The 15,880-nt window shown below is 31.7% G+C and overlaps 1 protein-coding gene across 1 annotated transcript; it reads left to right on the top strand.

Moving 5' to 3' along the window:
• Window positions 1-604: 604 nt before the first annotated feature.
• Window positions 605-15,787, top strand: LOC131855650 (uncharacterized). The gene is made up of 2 exons (XM_059206947.1): window positions 605-647; window positions 14,175-15,787. The coding sequence occupies exon 2, from the start codon at window positions 14,178-14,180 to the stop codon at window positions 15,573-15,575; it is 1,398 nt and encodes a 465-aa protein (XP_059062930.1). The 5' UTR covers window positions 605-647; window positions 14,175-14,177; the 3' UTR covers window positions 15,576-15,787.
• The last annotated feature ends 93 nt before the right edge of the window (window positions 15,788-15,880 follow it).

The raw sequence follows: 15,880 nt of genomic DNA, 5'->3' as shown, positions 1-15,880 counted from the left end.
ATACACTTTCCTTAAGACGTGATTCTCGTTCCTTCGCGTAATTTTTGTGACAAAAAAAACGTATTAACTGGTTTGGATAAGAAAAAAAAATTGTATTATGGAAAAAATATTTTACTAATTTTAGTGCTGGTTGGTAGTTTGTATTCACACGTTTCGACTTGTAAAATGTGAACTTACAAGGATTGTTTAAAAGAGCAACACACAAGTTTTTTGCTCGTTCGTTTCGATTAAAAAAAATTGTTATGACTATTCAAAAGTGCTTAAATTAAGTTTATTTGAATAAATGATTTTCTATTCTATTCTATTCTATTCTATTTATGTTTTGTCTGTGTTTGTGTTGTGGAGTGGAATTGTGCTTTTAACACTTGAGTTGTCACAACTGACAATTGACATCTAACATTTCGTTCAGTAATTTTAAAACGTACCCATAATGAGTATTTTGTTTTACGCATCACAGTGAAGGTTGAAAATAAAGTATATTTGCATACTTTATTTGTATGTAAAAGTATAAAGTAGATATGTTATTATAAAGTATGGTTGGCAACCCTAGACATGACCGTCGACGGTGGGGTAACAGCTGGTGGGACAGTCGTCCGAACGGCAGTGCAGTGGTGAACATCAACGCCATCCTCTCACGTGGTACTGCGGTAGGTTCCGTGTTTATTACTGTGACTTTGGTGATGGTGATATAATTTTTAAGTTTATAAGTTATTCGTTATGTAAGTGATGATTTTTTTTTTAAATCAAATTCAAAAATCTTTTATTCATGTGGTACGTTTACGCCGCTTATGAACGTAATTTTTTTTATATTATAATTTTTTCGCTACCGTCCAGTTCAGTATATAGATCCAATTGAGAAGAACTGGCAAGATACTCAATTGTTTTTTTTTTTATATATTTTTTATATAGTGATATAATTGTGCCGAGAATATGGTTTTTGTATTTATTATTCCGTGTGTATGTTACGTACGATAGCGACGTATGCTTAGTACATTGACGGCCTCGGTGGTCTAGCGGTTTAGGACACTGCTTTACTTCTGATGGTCGCAGGTTCGATTCCTCGCGCCGTACAAACTTGTATTCTTGAATATGATTATTTGTATCGATCTGGGTGTTTTATATGTATATGATGTATGTATTTACAAAAAAATATCTAAGTATTTATATCAGTGTCTAGTACCCATAACACAAGCTCTGCTTACCGTGGGACTAGATGCCGTTGTGTTAATTGTCCAGGGTTATTTTATTATTATTGTCTTATATTCAGTTCTTATCTTCTATGATTACGGGTTCGATTCCGGATACGAACATTTGTATTAATATAATGGTTTGGATGTTTTACTAAAAAAAAATCTGTCAGTTATTTAGTAACCATATGTGTTATGGTTACTCAATAATCTCAGGTTGCTTTGGTACTAGATGGCGCTGTGTGAATTTTATAAGAGTTATTAGTTAAATATTTTCTTTTATTAATTTCATATCTATTTCATTGAGTCCTAACTGTAATATATAAATTTTACATCAATTAATTTTAAGAAAGAAAGAAATATTTTTAACTACTAGTGAGTGTATTTCTTTGATTATACATAGTCGCTAGATATACTTAGATATAGATAAACGCAGTTATCTCGAGATTTCCTCCACTTATTCATCAGGAATCAGTTGAATATATAATTCAGAAACAATGAAAATTAATAAACAAAATATGCACATAAATTATCAACTCATTTTACCTTTAGCGTTACTACATAACTACCTATCTACTAATAAATATTTATTAGGCAAAATCCATAAATTTTCCGCAAAACGCTTCATTCATTATTGTAATGAAAATATAATTCTCTATTAAATGAAAATTTTCACAGACTGTACCTATTTCTTCATTCTTCACCGAGGAATATATCAAATTCAAATTCAAAAATCATTTATTCATGTAGGACATTCTAGCCGCTTATGAACGTCAAGTTTTTACATTATAATTATTTTCCCCTACCGTCCAGTTCGGTATATAGATCCAATTGAGAAGAACTGGCAAGAAACTCAATTGAATTACTTTGTTTTAAAAGCCATTTACAATGTATATTTATATAGGTGTCTATGTCTAACATTAAATGAAAATCCCGTGCATGAACAACTATTGCCATGCACACTCGTCATTCAAGTAATCGTTTAGTGAGTAATGCATATTGCATTGCTCAGTAAATATGATTTAACAGATGTTTTGAATTTATTTAAGGGTAATTCCAATATATCCTTTGGTATCTTATTGTAAATTTTTATACATATTCCCATAAAATACCTATTGACTTTTTTTAAACGAAACTATATAAAAATAACCTAAAATAAAAATATGAAATACTGACGGATATTATCTAGTAGTATATTGGGTATTTTAATCAAATGTTAACTGACAGAGCTCTTATAATTAATATTTGATAATAATATTTAGGCTATCACTGTCTGTCCATCTCTATGTATGCTTAAATCTTTAAAACTGCGCAACGGATTTTTTCTATGTATGCACATAGAGATGGACAGACAGTGACAGCGACTTTGTTTTATACTATGTAATGAAAACCAACTAGCCTAAATATTCTTAGCAAATATTAATTATAAGAATAGAATAGAATAGAAAATCATTTATTCAAATAAACTTACATTGAAGCACTTTTGAATAGTCATTACATTTTTTTTAATCTACCGCTCGTTCGGAAAGCTGTGATGAGACTCACAAGAAGAACGAGAAAGAAACTTGCGTGTTGCTCTTTTAAATAATTTTATTATTACTTTACATTTTTAAGTTTGTGTGAATACAAACCACCAATTAGCACTAATTCAATTAAATACTCAAATAGAAAAAATATTGAATATATAACCAACTGGTTAAACAATTAATAAGAGGAAATCAGTCATAGTGATTAGAGCAGACCAGTCCCTACAAGCAGCACCCGTTCACGAGTATGACGGATGAGCCAAAGAGCTGTGTCAGTTAACATTTAAAACTACACAACGGATTTTGAAGCGGTTTTTTGTAAGTAATTGATAGAGTGATATAAGAGGACGGTTTATAGGTTAACATACGAGCGAAGCCGGGGCGTACAGCTATTGGTTTTTATTACATAGTATAAAACAAACTCGCTGTCTGTCTGTCCGACCCTATGTATGCTTAAATCTTTAAAACTGCGCAACGGATTTTTTTAATAGATAGCGTGATTCAAGAGGAATGTTTATATGTATAATTGTTGAGAAAACTCTTTTGATATTAATATATTTAAAGGTTTTTTTGTATTCTGTAATCATAAATATAAAAACAAAATTATATTGTGTCACCTTCTCTCTCTACCATCTTAACATTAAAATACAATTTTCAGTCATAAATAGTTTTATTACATATTTCTACAACAATAATACATGGAAGCAGGGGTGGGTAGATAGAATTTTATATTTTTAAAATTAGGTTTTAATAATTAAATAAAACAGCACGTTTCATTGCCACTAAACAAGATTTCTTCGATGGCGTCTTAACTGCGTCTTAATAATTTTTCAAATTAATTAATATTATACATGTTTACAATAATACAGATTCATTTTTAAATTCAAATTTGTGAGAATAGAGTGACCACAATCATATGCTATTGCAAAAGCAAATAGTCTAATCAGTGTTCGTAACCCAAACAGACCAGTCCCCACAAGCAGCACCCGTTCACGAGTATGACGGATGAGCCAGCCATCATCGATCCTGCCCACCACGTCGAAATAACTTGTAGACATACTAATCTGAATCCAAATAGAACATTCAATACAGCTATACATTAAAGCGATTCCATCACGCGCTTAATAGGCTTTTTATTTGGTCCAATTATTCGTGATAATCTGAATGAAGGTTTATACCAAACAATCTTATCTGTATTATGGGCATAAATATTATACTGTCCAACTAGCTGTTCGCGCGACATCGTCCGCGTGGAATTTAACATTATTTTTCTAAAATAAAAGTAGCGTAAAGAACTATAAATTATTTTGTTCGTCATAATTTATTTGTACTGATAGGTTCAAACTTATACATTTACATCCTGTATCATCCCTTATTTTATCCCCATAGGGGTTGAATTCCAAAATCCTATTTAAGCGAACGTCTTCATCATAGTAACTCCAAACTTTAATTTCAGTTCAATCAGTCGAAAATCTAAGAAGATTTATACAAACTTTCATCCCCTACTTAATCCCCTCAGGGATGGGATTTATTAAAATCCTTTCTTAGGGGGTGTCTACGTCATAGTGCTGTATTTACTGTTTTGCATGAAATTTCTTCTAGAATAGTATTCTATTCTAGAAAAACTTCTATCTTGTTAAAACTACTATTCTATTTTATTAAATAGAATTAAAGTAGTTTTAGCAAGACTAACGAACAGTAAATCACTTATATATATATAGATTACAGTATATGTAATACCACAGGTAACATAATATTACATAGTAATACTAAATCTATCTTCGACGACCTCGGTGGTCAGAAAAAAATATCTATGTATTGTATAAGTTATCTAGTACCCAGCTTTACCTAGCTTAACTTGGGTCTAGATGGCGCTGTGTGAATTTATCTGTTTTTCTGTATACTTTATTTTCTTAAGAACTTTATTTTCACAAAAACTAGACATTTCTGTGGTCTAATCTAAGTAGATTAGACCACAGAAATGTCTAGTTTTTACTTACAATGCCTTATTCTGTAATTAAAAACCCCTAGACAGGGTTGTACAGGGGTTTTTATGAACCTAACACTCACCACAAACTTGGACACTAATATGATTACGTCATCAGCGCTAATAGTTCACTTGAAGTTATTAAAGTTTGTCATTAGACAGGATTTCATGGAACATGCTAATATTACTGTTCGTTAAAGGTCGTTTGTGTGTTTGTATTGCTTAACGTTGCTCAAGAACTGACTCTTTGACCTCTATATAATATGTAGATATTTACAAAAGCCACGAGTTTTTTTTAAACTGATTTTAAAAAACCAACATTATTAATATCTTCGGGACCTAAACAAAAGTTTTTACTTTATTGATATTGTTAATTGTACTCATGAAAACAAACATTGGCATCGTGCTATTAATCGAATCCGCGACCATTGGAATATAACTGGTGTGCTATACCGTTAGACCACCGTGGCCATAATTTATACATAGATTGGTAATCAGTTAGATATGACAATATAAAGATTAGCTTCTACTCTGAATTTTATTTATTAATTCATAACAATAATTATTGTGTCTAATTTCAAAGTACAAATTTAAATAATCTAAATCTAAAATTATAATGTCAAAATAATAATAATACCAATAATAATTTTCGAATTGAGCTACAGTAACGGTAATATTGGAATTACTCTTAAATAAATTCTAAACAACTGTTGAATCATATTTACTGAGCAAAGCCTATTACTCACTAAACGATTACATGAATGACGAGCGTGCATGGCAATAGTTGTTCATGCACGGGATTTTCATTTATTAATGATGAATGTTAGACATAGACACCTATATAAATACCTATACATTATAAATAAACTGACTTTAAAAAAAATAGATATAAAATTTTACAATAAGATATCAAAGAATATATTGGAATTGCCCTTAAATAAATTCAAAACATCTGTTAAATCATATTAACTGAGCAAAGCCTATTACTCACTAAACGACTACTTGAATGACGAGCGTGCATGGCAATAAAATTTAATGTTAGACATAGACACCTATATAAATATATATTGTAAATAAACTGGCTTTTAAAAAAAGTAATTCAATTGAGTTTCTTGCCAGTTCTTCTCAATTGGATCTATATCGAACTGGACGGTAGGGGAAATAATTATAATGTAAAAACTTGACGTTTATAAGCGGCTAGCATTTTTTTAATAAATATTTTTTAAGTTTAGTTTCGAAATTGGTTTTATAAATAGCATCTGTTAAATCACTAGGCAATCTATTAAATAGTTTTACAGACTGATTGACTGCACGTTGCACTGTGTTTAACAACCTCTAACCTAGGTACTGTCTTGGTCATAATATCTTTTCTTCTTGTGCATTCTCTCTGCTTTTTTTCTTCTGCGCTTTCAAATTCAGTTATGTTTTTCGGAATGAATGTCAATATTGAATTCAAAAATTCACCTGCATGACCGTGATTGAACATCTCAAACGTATATATCCCATTTTGATACTTATGATACTTATACAACTATTTTTTTTTTTTTTTATCTCAGGACAATTCACACAGCGCCATCTAGACCCACGTTAAGCTACCTAAAGCTTGTGTTATGGGTACTAGATAACTGATACAAGTACATAGATTTTTTTTTTTTCGTAAATACATACATATTATACATGGAAAACACCCAGACCGATACAAACAATCATACTCATGAATACAAATTTTGCATACATACTTGTATTTAAGTTAAAGTTTCACATTAACAATAACTTTATTTTAATACTAGTTTTTGCCCGCGGCTTCGCTCGCGTTAATTTATCCCCTTAGGGGTGGAAGTTATCAAAATCCTTGTTTGCAACGTCTCAGCCCGATCAGTTTAAAATTGACAAAGTTTCATACAAACTATTTCATCCCCTATTTTATCCCCATGGGGGTAGAATTAATCAAAATCCTTTCTTAGCGGATGCCTACGTCATAATATCTACCTGCATGCCAAATTTCAGCCCGATCCGTCCAGTGGTTTGGGCTGTTCGTTGATAGATCACTATGTCAGTCAGTCACCTTTGAGTTATATATATTTAGTTTTTTTCATTTAAATAACAATTCCTTATTAAGCGTTGAATTTACGTAATCAAGTTGTTCACAAGTTCCAATATTTAGAAGGTATAGAATGGAATAAAACTTCTCAGGAAATCGATCTCAGGAAGTCTTGTGGATATATATATATATATATATATATATATATATATATATATATATATTTAATTATACTTATAAATACACCCCGTGGTGAATGTATGAGGAAAAACTATAAATTAAGAGAAATTGTTTATTTTTACTTGCAGTTAACTATTACGGTAAGTTGAGAAAGACTTATTGAAGTGGATAGTTCGACCCTGAGTTGTATGAAAGTCGATTCTCTATTTACAAATGCAACAAAAAATGTACACTGTCTGTCATCCTCGTTCTGTTTGATTGTTTGAACTTGAACAACGTTTGCCGGGACAGCTAGTATATATATATATATATATATTGTAATATCACTTGCTAGGGTTTCACATTTTTTTAATATAAACAAAATTTCTTCTTATTAAACCTATGTAAAAACCGTTAAATCTAGAAATATTTTCAGTACTTTCTATATTTCCATACGATTTATCAAACATTTCTTTCATACAAATATTTCCTTGTTCACTATCTAAAATAATTGTAGCCCTTTTGAAGTGATGTGCTTAAATACAGCAATACATACTTACAGCAATTTATTTATATATGAAAGGAAATGTATTTATTTGCATTAAATATGGTATAAATATTAAAATAATGTCAGTATAAATAAAATTGTCCACATATTTCGTCATTGTTTTGGCAAAATTTTAGTGCTAATATACAAATTATACAGTAGAATTAATGAATTTACATTTAAAAATTATATTAAACTTAATATTTAATTACATAAATGTAGAAGTATATAATAATTATTTGAATTCTGAAATATATAACCATGTATAAATTTATTATGACGACCTCGGTGGTCTAGCGGTTTAGCACTCCGCTTTACGTCCGATGGTCGCGGGTTCGATTCCTCGCACGGCACAAACATTTGTATTCATGAGTATGATTGTTTGTATCGATCTGGGTGTTTTCTATGTATAATATGTATGTATTTACGAAAAAAATATATCTATGTACTTGTATCCGTTATCTAGTACCCGGAACACAAGCTTTAGCTAGCTTAACTTAGGACTAGATGGCGCTGTGTGAGTTGTCCTGAGATTATTATTATTATTTATTTTTTTCTCAGCTTTTGCTGCTTTTCCCCACACTTATTATTATTATATATATATATATATATAGGTGTAGATTGAATTAAATTACAACAATCAAAATAAACTTCATTGGATCAGATCAGTCCTAAATTTTATAACCTATGATTATTGTAAAACTTTATAATTTTGAAAACAGTTACTATAGCATTATAATTTGACAAATTGATTATCTGATATACTGTAGTGTAAGTGGTAGATAAAAAACAAATTGTTATGACTATTCAAAAGTGCTTAAATTAAGTTTATTTGAATAAATGATTTTCTATTCTATTCTATTCTATTCTACTGCATTACAGCAATTAACCCATCATACCGTTGGCAAAGTGCCATTTTTTTATTTTTTTTATCTTGCATAGATGTACTCATATTTGCGTTGTAGTTCTCTACTCTTGTTCTCTTCTTATTTTGTGCAGAATAGAGTTTTGTTGCAAACTCTTTGCATAATTTTATATGTTTATTTTTGTTGTAGAAATATGTAGTAAAACTATTTATGACTGGAAAGAGATGGTAGAGAGTGAAGTGACATAATACATAATTTTGTTTTTATAGTTTTGATTATATAATACAAGAAAACTTTAAATATATCAAAAGAGTTTCTCAACAATTTTTCTATCGATTTTAAATGTATTTTCTTTTAGAATTGTCATATATTTTTATTGTCACTTTGTCGTACAATCGTTTGTACACGTATCTTCATTATAAGAATTTACCGTTTTCTATCCATTGTTTGATTTACATCACACATACAGTCCACTCATTCTATCACCTACCTACTTTGGTAGAATTCCAATATTTACATCCAACAAGTTTCATTCCTTTCTTATCACATGTACTTGTGTATAAAAGTTTATTTATACAATGTGTTATAAATATAATAATTTTTACATGAACTTATTTGAGTACATCGTCGTTTCTGAGGATGAGGGCAGATTAAGTTGTTCTCGTATTTTCGCAAATTACCTTTTGGCTTGCATACTCAATGTTTTCATCTCAAACATCCATTTAAGGGATCCGTAACCGTATTTTCTTTGCTATTCAAGATTAGTCGGCCGCGCTTAAATTCATTGTGCCAACAATACGTTCCTACCTTAGAAAGGGGCTCGTCTGTACACGCCATTTTGTAGTAAGTACATTAGTATAATCCTTAGATATAAAAATAAGTACTACAGTATATACAAAAGCATGGTTAAATTATTAGATAACTAGCTACTCACCACGGCTTCGATGGTCTAGCGGTTTGGCATACCGTTTTACTTTCGATGGTCCCGTGTTCGATTCGGTACAAACATTTGTATGATTTTTATCAGTCTGGGTGTTTTCTATGTATATATTTACTAAAACATACATATCAAAGTATTTATATTAGTTGTATTTGTTATAAACTAGTTACTTGCCCCAGCTGCGCACGGATGTACATGTATTATATATATAAACCTTCCTCTTGAATCACTCTATCTATTAAAAAAACCGCTTCAAAATCCTTTGCGTAGTTTTAAAGATTTAAGAATACACAGAGACAGACAGCGATAACGACTTTGTTTTGTATTATGTAATGATGATTAAAATAATAGTAAATTGTAGTTTAGTGACTAGACTTTAAAATAACACCCTGCGCCGATTTTACAACACATTTATATCGGTGCTAACAGTTATTTTCCGGTTGACTACCAGAGATAATGGGATAATACCGACTGTGCATGCCAGTTTTCTTTGATATCCAATAAATTAAAAAACTATTTACATTAAATAAATGCATTTCGATTAATTTTAATTTTAAATTAAGACGATATTTAACTCCCATATGGATCTCTCACTTAATTTCAGAAAATATTAATAAATAGTTTTTCAAAAAAATTCCAAATTCAAAATATCTTTATTCATGTAGGTCTATTACAGACTCTTATGATATTTCAAATCTACCATCTGTTCGGAATGAAATCGAGATGAGAAGAACTGACAAGAAACTCAGCTCGTATTCTTTTCAAATAAATGTTGACTATAATATGTTTGTCATTTGAACAATATTATATTTATACACGGAAGTCTCTTGCTCGTTCTTCTTGTGATGAGACCGCTTTCCGAATGAGTACTAGAATAAAAAATTAAAGTATTCTAAAATGTTTGTATTAAGTTCATTTGAAGAACGATTATTTCGATTTTTATTTCTGTATACAATTTTTATACACATTCAAGTAAAAATTTAATAGTTTATATTCAAATTAAAAAATCATTTATTCATGTACATTTTAGCCGCTTATGAACATCAAATTTTTACATTATAAATTTATTTTTTCCCTACCGTCATCATAACTTGTTATTTATCTTATGTTTATTTATCTTACGTTAGTAAACATATTGTATAACACTCTAACGGGGTTCATGGAAAGAAATTACATAATGTGATTTTTTTGTAACCTCGTGATGTAAAATATGAACGTTCTGTAATGAGACGTTAGTTCATCCTTATGTTATAGACCAGAGGTTCCCAAACTTTTTTGTAGACCCCTAACCATATTTTTCGGTTTCGGGGTAGACCCCTGGTACAGATTTTTTGTAAATTTCTAACTGTAGTAAAGTTTAGTGTAAAAACATAAAGTTAAAACAAGATGACCGCTGTCGTAGATCCCTTGCAGCTTGTCATAGAACACTGGGGGTCATGAAAAATAGATGTTGGCCGATTCTCAGACCTACTCAATACGCTCACAAAATGTCACGAGAATCGGTCAAGCCGTTTCGTTAGGAGTATGGGAACGAAAACTGTGACACGAGAATTTTATATATAAGATTATTTAACACTTGATCTTAACCATCAAGTATTTCGGCACTTCCTGAAGGTTGACTGGTAGAGAATGCCTATAGCATTAATTTCGCCTTTTGTATAATAATTTATTGGTCAATAAAGGTTTAAATAAATAAATAAATATATGAATATTTCGATTTATATTCAACATAATAATATAATAAGATTACTCTGTAAACATTAATAGCGTAATACATCAATACCGCAGAACGTTCAATAACCGCAAAGGACTTACTATTTACCTGTAAACATTAATTATTCATTGCTACAAACGTGGATGTAACATCCATCGACGAGTTAATATTAGTGGCATTGGATACTGTAATCGCTGCACGGGTAATGTACGTGTGGTATTGTTAAGAGTCATCTCGGAGCGTGCGCACTCGTGTACATATTGGAGGCCATCCTTTCACTTTCGAATAACCAGTCACGTATCTGGTTTTTGTCATAATAAACGATAATATCACATTATTGTTGCAAATGTTAGATAATACGGAATCCCGTATTGTTTGTTGTAAAAATATTAATAATATGCTTATGATATCAACGTCTGTAAATAATAATAATAATCTCAGGACATTTATTTTATACTACGATGGTGGCAATCAAGCATACGGCCCATCTGATGGTAAATGGTTACCGTAGCCTATGAGCGCCTGAAACACCAGAGGTATCACTATCGCGTTGTCGACCTTTAAGAAACCATAATATACCTTTCTTGAAAAACTCCATGCTGTAGTCTCGTGGGAAAACCTCGGCAGAAGTTCATTCCACAATCTAAGTGTACGCGGGAGGAAACTCCTCTGAAACCGCACTGTTCGGGACCACTTAGGTTCCAGTGTGTGGGGATGAATTTCCTGTCGATGGCGAGAGGTGCGGTGGTAGAACAATTCACACAGCGCCATCTAGACTCAAGTTATGAGTACTAGAAAACTGATACAAATACATAGATTTTTGATATTATATATAGATAACATCTAGAGCGTCACAAACAATCATACTCATGAATACAAATGTTTATGCCGTGCGAGGAATCGAACCCGCGACCATCGGACGTACAGCGGTGTGCAAAATAATTACAGCATTATTCTTCTTAAAAATAAATAAATAAACTGCTGGACTATATGTAGGAGACATAAAAATATTATAATAAGTGCTATATTTATTATGTAACGTGAAATTGTTTAGTTGTTTTTGGAAATTTGTGCACAACATTAATATTTTTTTCGTTTAACGTAATTTGGTATTGCTCTTGGATTTAATTATTAAGTTGTTCAAATTGTTTTGAAATTTATTCTTTTACAAAAAAAAAAACTATTAATTGTAGTCAGTTTTTATCGAGATAAAAGCCTATTCGTCCTTTTCATGCAATTAAAATTAATATGCGAAACTATTTGTCAGTCTGTATATGTTATATACAGACTGACAAATAGTTTCGCATAAAGTAAGAAACGAAGAAGTACTACACAGGGTAAAAGAAAAAAGGCAGATATTGAATACAATAGAAAATAGACGAGGAAAAATGTTAGGACACTTGATACGGCACGATGAGTTCATGAAAATTATTGAGAGGAAAATAGAAGGAAAGAGGGGGAGGGGAAGACCAAGGAATAGCTGCATCTAACAAATTGAGGACAAAATGGGAGTTGTGTCGTATCAAGAATTAAAGAGCATGATAGAAGATCGCGAAAAGTGGCAAGAGCTCCACCGACATGAGCGTAGCTCTTAAATTATGAATGAATGAACGTTTTATAAATCCGTTTTTTTACTCTCGTATCTAAGTTAGAACATAACGAAATATTATACAATACACGTGTCGGCAGCATAAATAAATAATTGTGTTACAAGTAAATGATTATATATTGAGATGAGGCATTTCCTACAAGTCACCGACATATTCACTGACTAATGAGATCGTTAGTATCTCCGTGCTGCCTGTCGCGGAGTCGTGTGCTTACATATAATTACGAACCTATTTATAATACACGGGGTCTTGTTTCTAATTTATCAGTCGGAATTATGTATACAATATTTATATGGATCCAAATTTTGGGTTGTAAAGGGGATTCAAATTCAAAATATCTTTATTCATGTAGGTCTATTGCAGACTCTTATGATATGTCAAATCGAGATGAGAAGAACTGACAAGAAACTCAGCTCGTATTCTTTAAAAAAAAATGTTGTACATCATCATCGCAGCCCGGAAGACGTCCACTGCTGGACATCTGGATGTAAAGGGAAAGGACGGGCAAAAAAAGATGGATGGATTGTGTGAAAGATGATGTTTATAAAAAAAGAGTATGCTCAGATGTGATGGCCGATAGGGATCAGTGGAAGAGAATGACATACTGTCCGACCACAAATAACGGGATGAGGCCAATCGTGAATGATGTGCCAATATTAGTGTTATTTTGTTAACTGAATGAGCGTATTGAATGAACATTAGATGCGATGGTGTAGAATTCGCTTGAAGATATGCATGGTATGGCATAAAGGACACACATATAACTACATACAGATCTTTTCAAATTCCTTCCTATTTAGATATTCCTCTAAACTCTTTTACATATCAATGTAATTTATAAAAGTTCACAGGTTCTGAGTAGATTGGTGCTGTTTCCTTACTTGTCTGTTCATTAAAAAAACCGTGTGATAAACCTATTTTATCTATTGATTTAGTTTTATTTCGTTTAAGAAATTATCGTCATTTGTAAGAAGAATAAACGCTTCCTCTTATATTTTAACAAGGGATTCGTAGGAGTTTTTAGTTATTATCACAAAAGGATTCAATTCGCTATTCATGATTTTATTCGCCGTAGTCAGATACAATATGGTTGGTTTACTTTTAAACAGACACGTGGGAAAGGCCTTGTTGCGTCACATCGGCCATCAGAATTTTAATGAGCCGGCTCGAGCGGCGAGAAAGTCTCAAGTTAGTTGCGTGCGCTACCATCATCAAGCAGTTGTTGTGCTTCTACAATTAAATAATACTCACAATTAGCAAGATATTATCGTTTATAATTGTGACAATGACCATAATTTTTTATTGTTATTAGATGTTCTGTACTGTTAACTGTTAAAGAAGATTCTTCGATAAAACCAAAGTGGTGTGTGTGTTAAATAACATAAACTAGCTCTTTAAAATAATTATAGTCATTTCGAACTATAATATTTTGTTCTGGAGTTAAATTTTGTCATAACTTACTGTGATTTTTATTTCTCCTCTCAGTAGAACTGACATCAGTCAATGTTTGATATTGACGGATACAGTCAGTTCTACTTCATTCTGACTTTCATCATATTGTTTAAGATTTTTAAATGTATTATTTATTCTTTTACAGACGATGAGGCTGTTACAATGCTGCTGGGTTGCAACATTTGTATTGTCAGTTTTCGCCGCCATTGATGTGGAAAAGACAGTAAAACAAGTACAAAATATACTGCAAGCCAATGTTCAACTACCACGCTTGTCTAGAGACGAAATAATTGAACTACTTAATAATATTAGAGCTGAAGATGCAAAGACAAAATCTTCAACGAAGCAAGCACAAGAAACGAATACATTTCAGAGTCAAGAAAATGTAACACATGTAGCAACTCAACTACCTAATATTAATGATAACATTATTACCAATGAGAAAGAGAATGAAATATCTACACTTTCTGTATTAACAACTGCAACACCTATTGTATCTACTGAAGCAACAACAACTACTATTGAAAGTACAACAAAAAAAGGTGAACCAACGGTAATGGTGGTATTGCCGTATACACCACGCGATGGGTCATCTTTACAGGAATTGTACACCCGTCCACCTAGAGTGGAAGTTGTACCGGTATCCAAAGTTACACCAAGTCCTATTAAATCTTCAAGATTAACTAATAAAATAAGGGATAAAAATAGAAGTACTCAAAATTCTAAAGAAAAAGAACGTGATTTTCCTGCTGAGTTACAAGCTTTCCTTGACGAGCATGGTTTAAAAGGTAGTCCAGGAAGTGATCATTTCCTATTACCCCTTGAAGGCTTCAAACCTTTGCCGCCAGCGAAAGTTGTAGACGGATCAGTGCAATTACCTGAAAATATATTACTCACATATGACTTGATTTCATCCAATTCGGATCATGTACCTGTCATTCGAAATGAAGATGAATATCCTTTGACACCGCATTATTTGCAAGAGCCCTTATTCTCAAACAGACCGCTTCAATTAGAGACATCATCGTCAGAAAATAAGAAAACAGTTCTACCATTAGATTTACCTAAGAGTCGACAAACAAAGTCAACAGAAAATATTAAAAATTATGAGCCAATATCATACGACTCGGTTAAAGTTATACCCTTGCAACAAGGCATTGATCCGTTAGAAAGTATAAATGATAAAATAAATATCAATAATGAACAGAATAAGAGGCAAATTAATGTTACAATCGAAACTTTTAATAATGACACAAGCGCATCTACTGACGCAAATGATAAAAATATTGTCGAATCTGATCAGTCTGCCGAATCTGCATCTGCTGACACAGGAGCGTCAATCACAGATTTGGAAGATTCTTTTGGAGGAGCAGCACCAGAAAAACCTGGAGATTCAGAACTGCCACCTCCAAAGAAAAACGGATTTTATTGGATGTTGGACTGGAATAGTTTCCTTGAAGTGGGTGATGGTGATACAAAAGTAAACATCCGTTTTGAGCCAAAATTAGGTGATCCACAAATGTTTATACCCGTCAGTGTTCCTTGATACGCAAGGAATAGGTAGGATACGTAATCAATATTTGATTCTAGTCTTATGGCTAAAAAATGTGCATTAGTTCTATAATGTCTGTTTAAAGTTTGGAGAGGTACTTCACTAATATTAATTATTAATAAGTTTTGGTACTGATTGAATATGATGTAGTATCATTGATGCTGATTACTGCAGTGGGAATACGTTAAGGGAGTTCATACCGAAGTCTCGCACGTCTGTAAATTATCAGAAACATTTGAAAATATTGAGATAAACTTAACGACTAATGGTATGTAGATTTAATATCACCATATCTTTAT

This window comes from Achroia grisella, unplaced genomic scaffold, assembly GCF_030625045.1.
Source record: "Achroia grisella isolate CSIRO2021 unplaced genomic scaffold, CSIRO_AGI_Agris_v1 utg146, whole genome shotgun sequence".
In the NCBI taxonomy this organism is placed as follows: domain Eukaryota; kingdom Metazoa; phylum Arthropoda; class Insecta; order Lepidoptera; family Pyralidae; genus Achroia; species Achroia grisella.
This window is presented reverse-complemented; position numbering and strand designations above follow the sequence as displayed.

What these genes read in the sequence shown, in the direction of transcription:
- LOC131855650 (XM_059206947.1), top strand. Translation starts at nt 14,178, where the DNA reads ATGAGGCTGTTACAATGCTGCTGGGTTGCAACATTTGTATTGTCAGTT.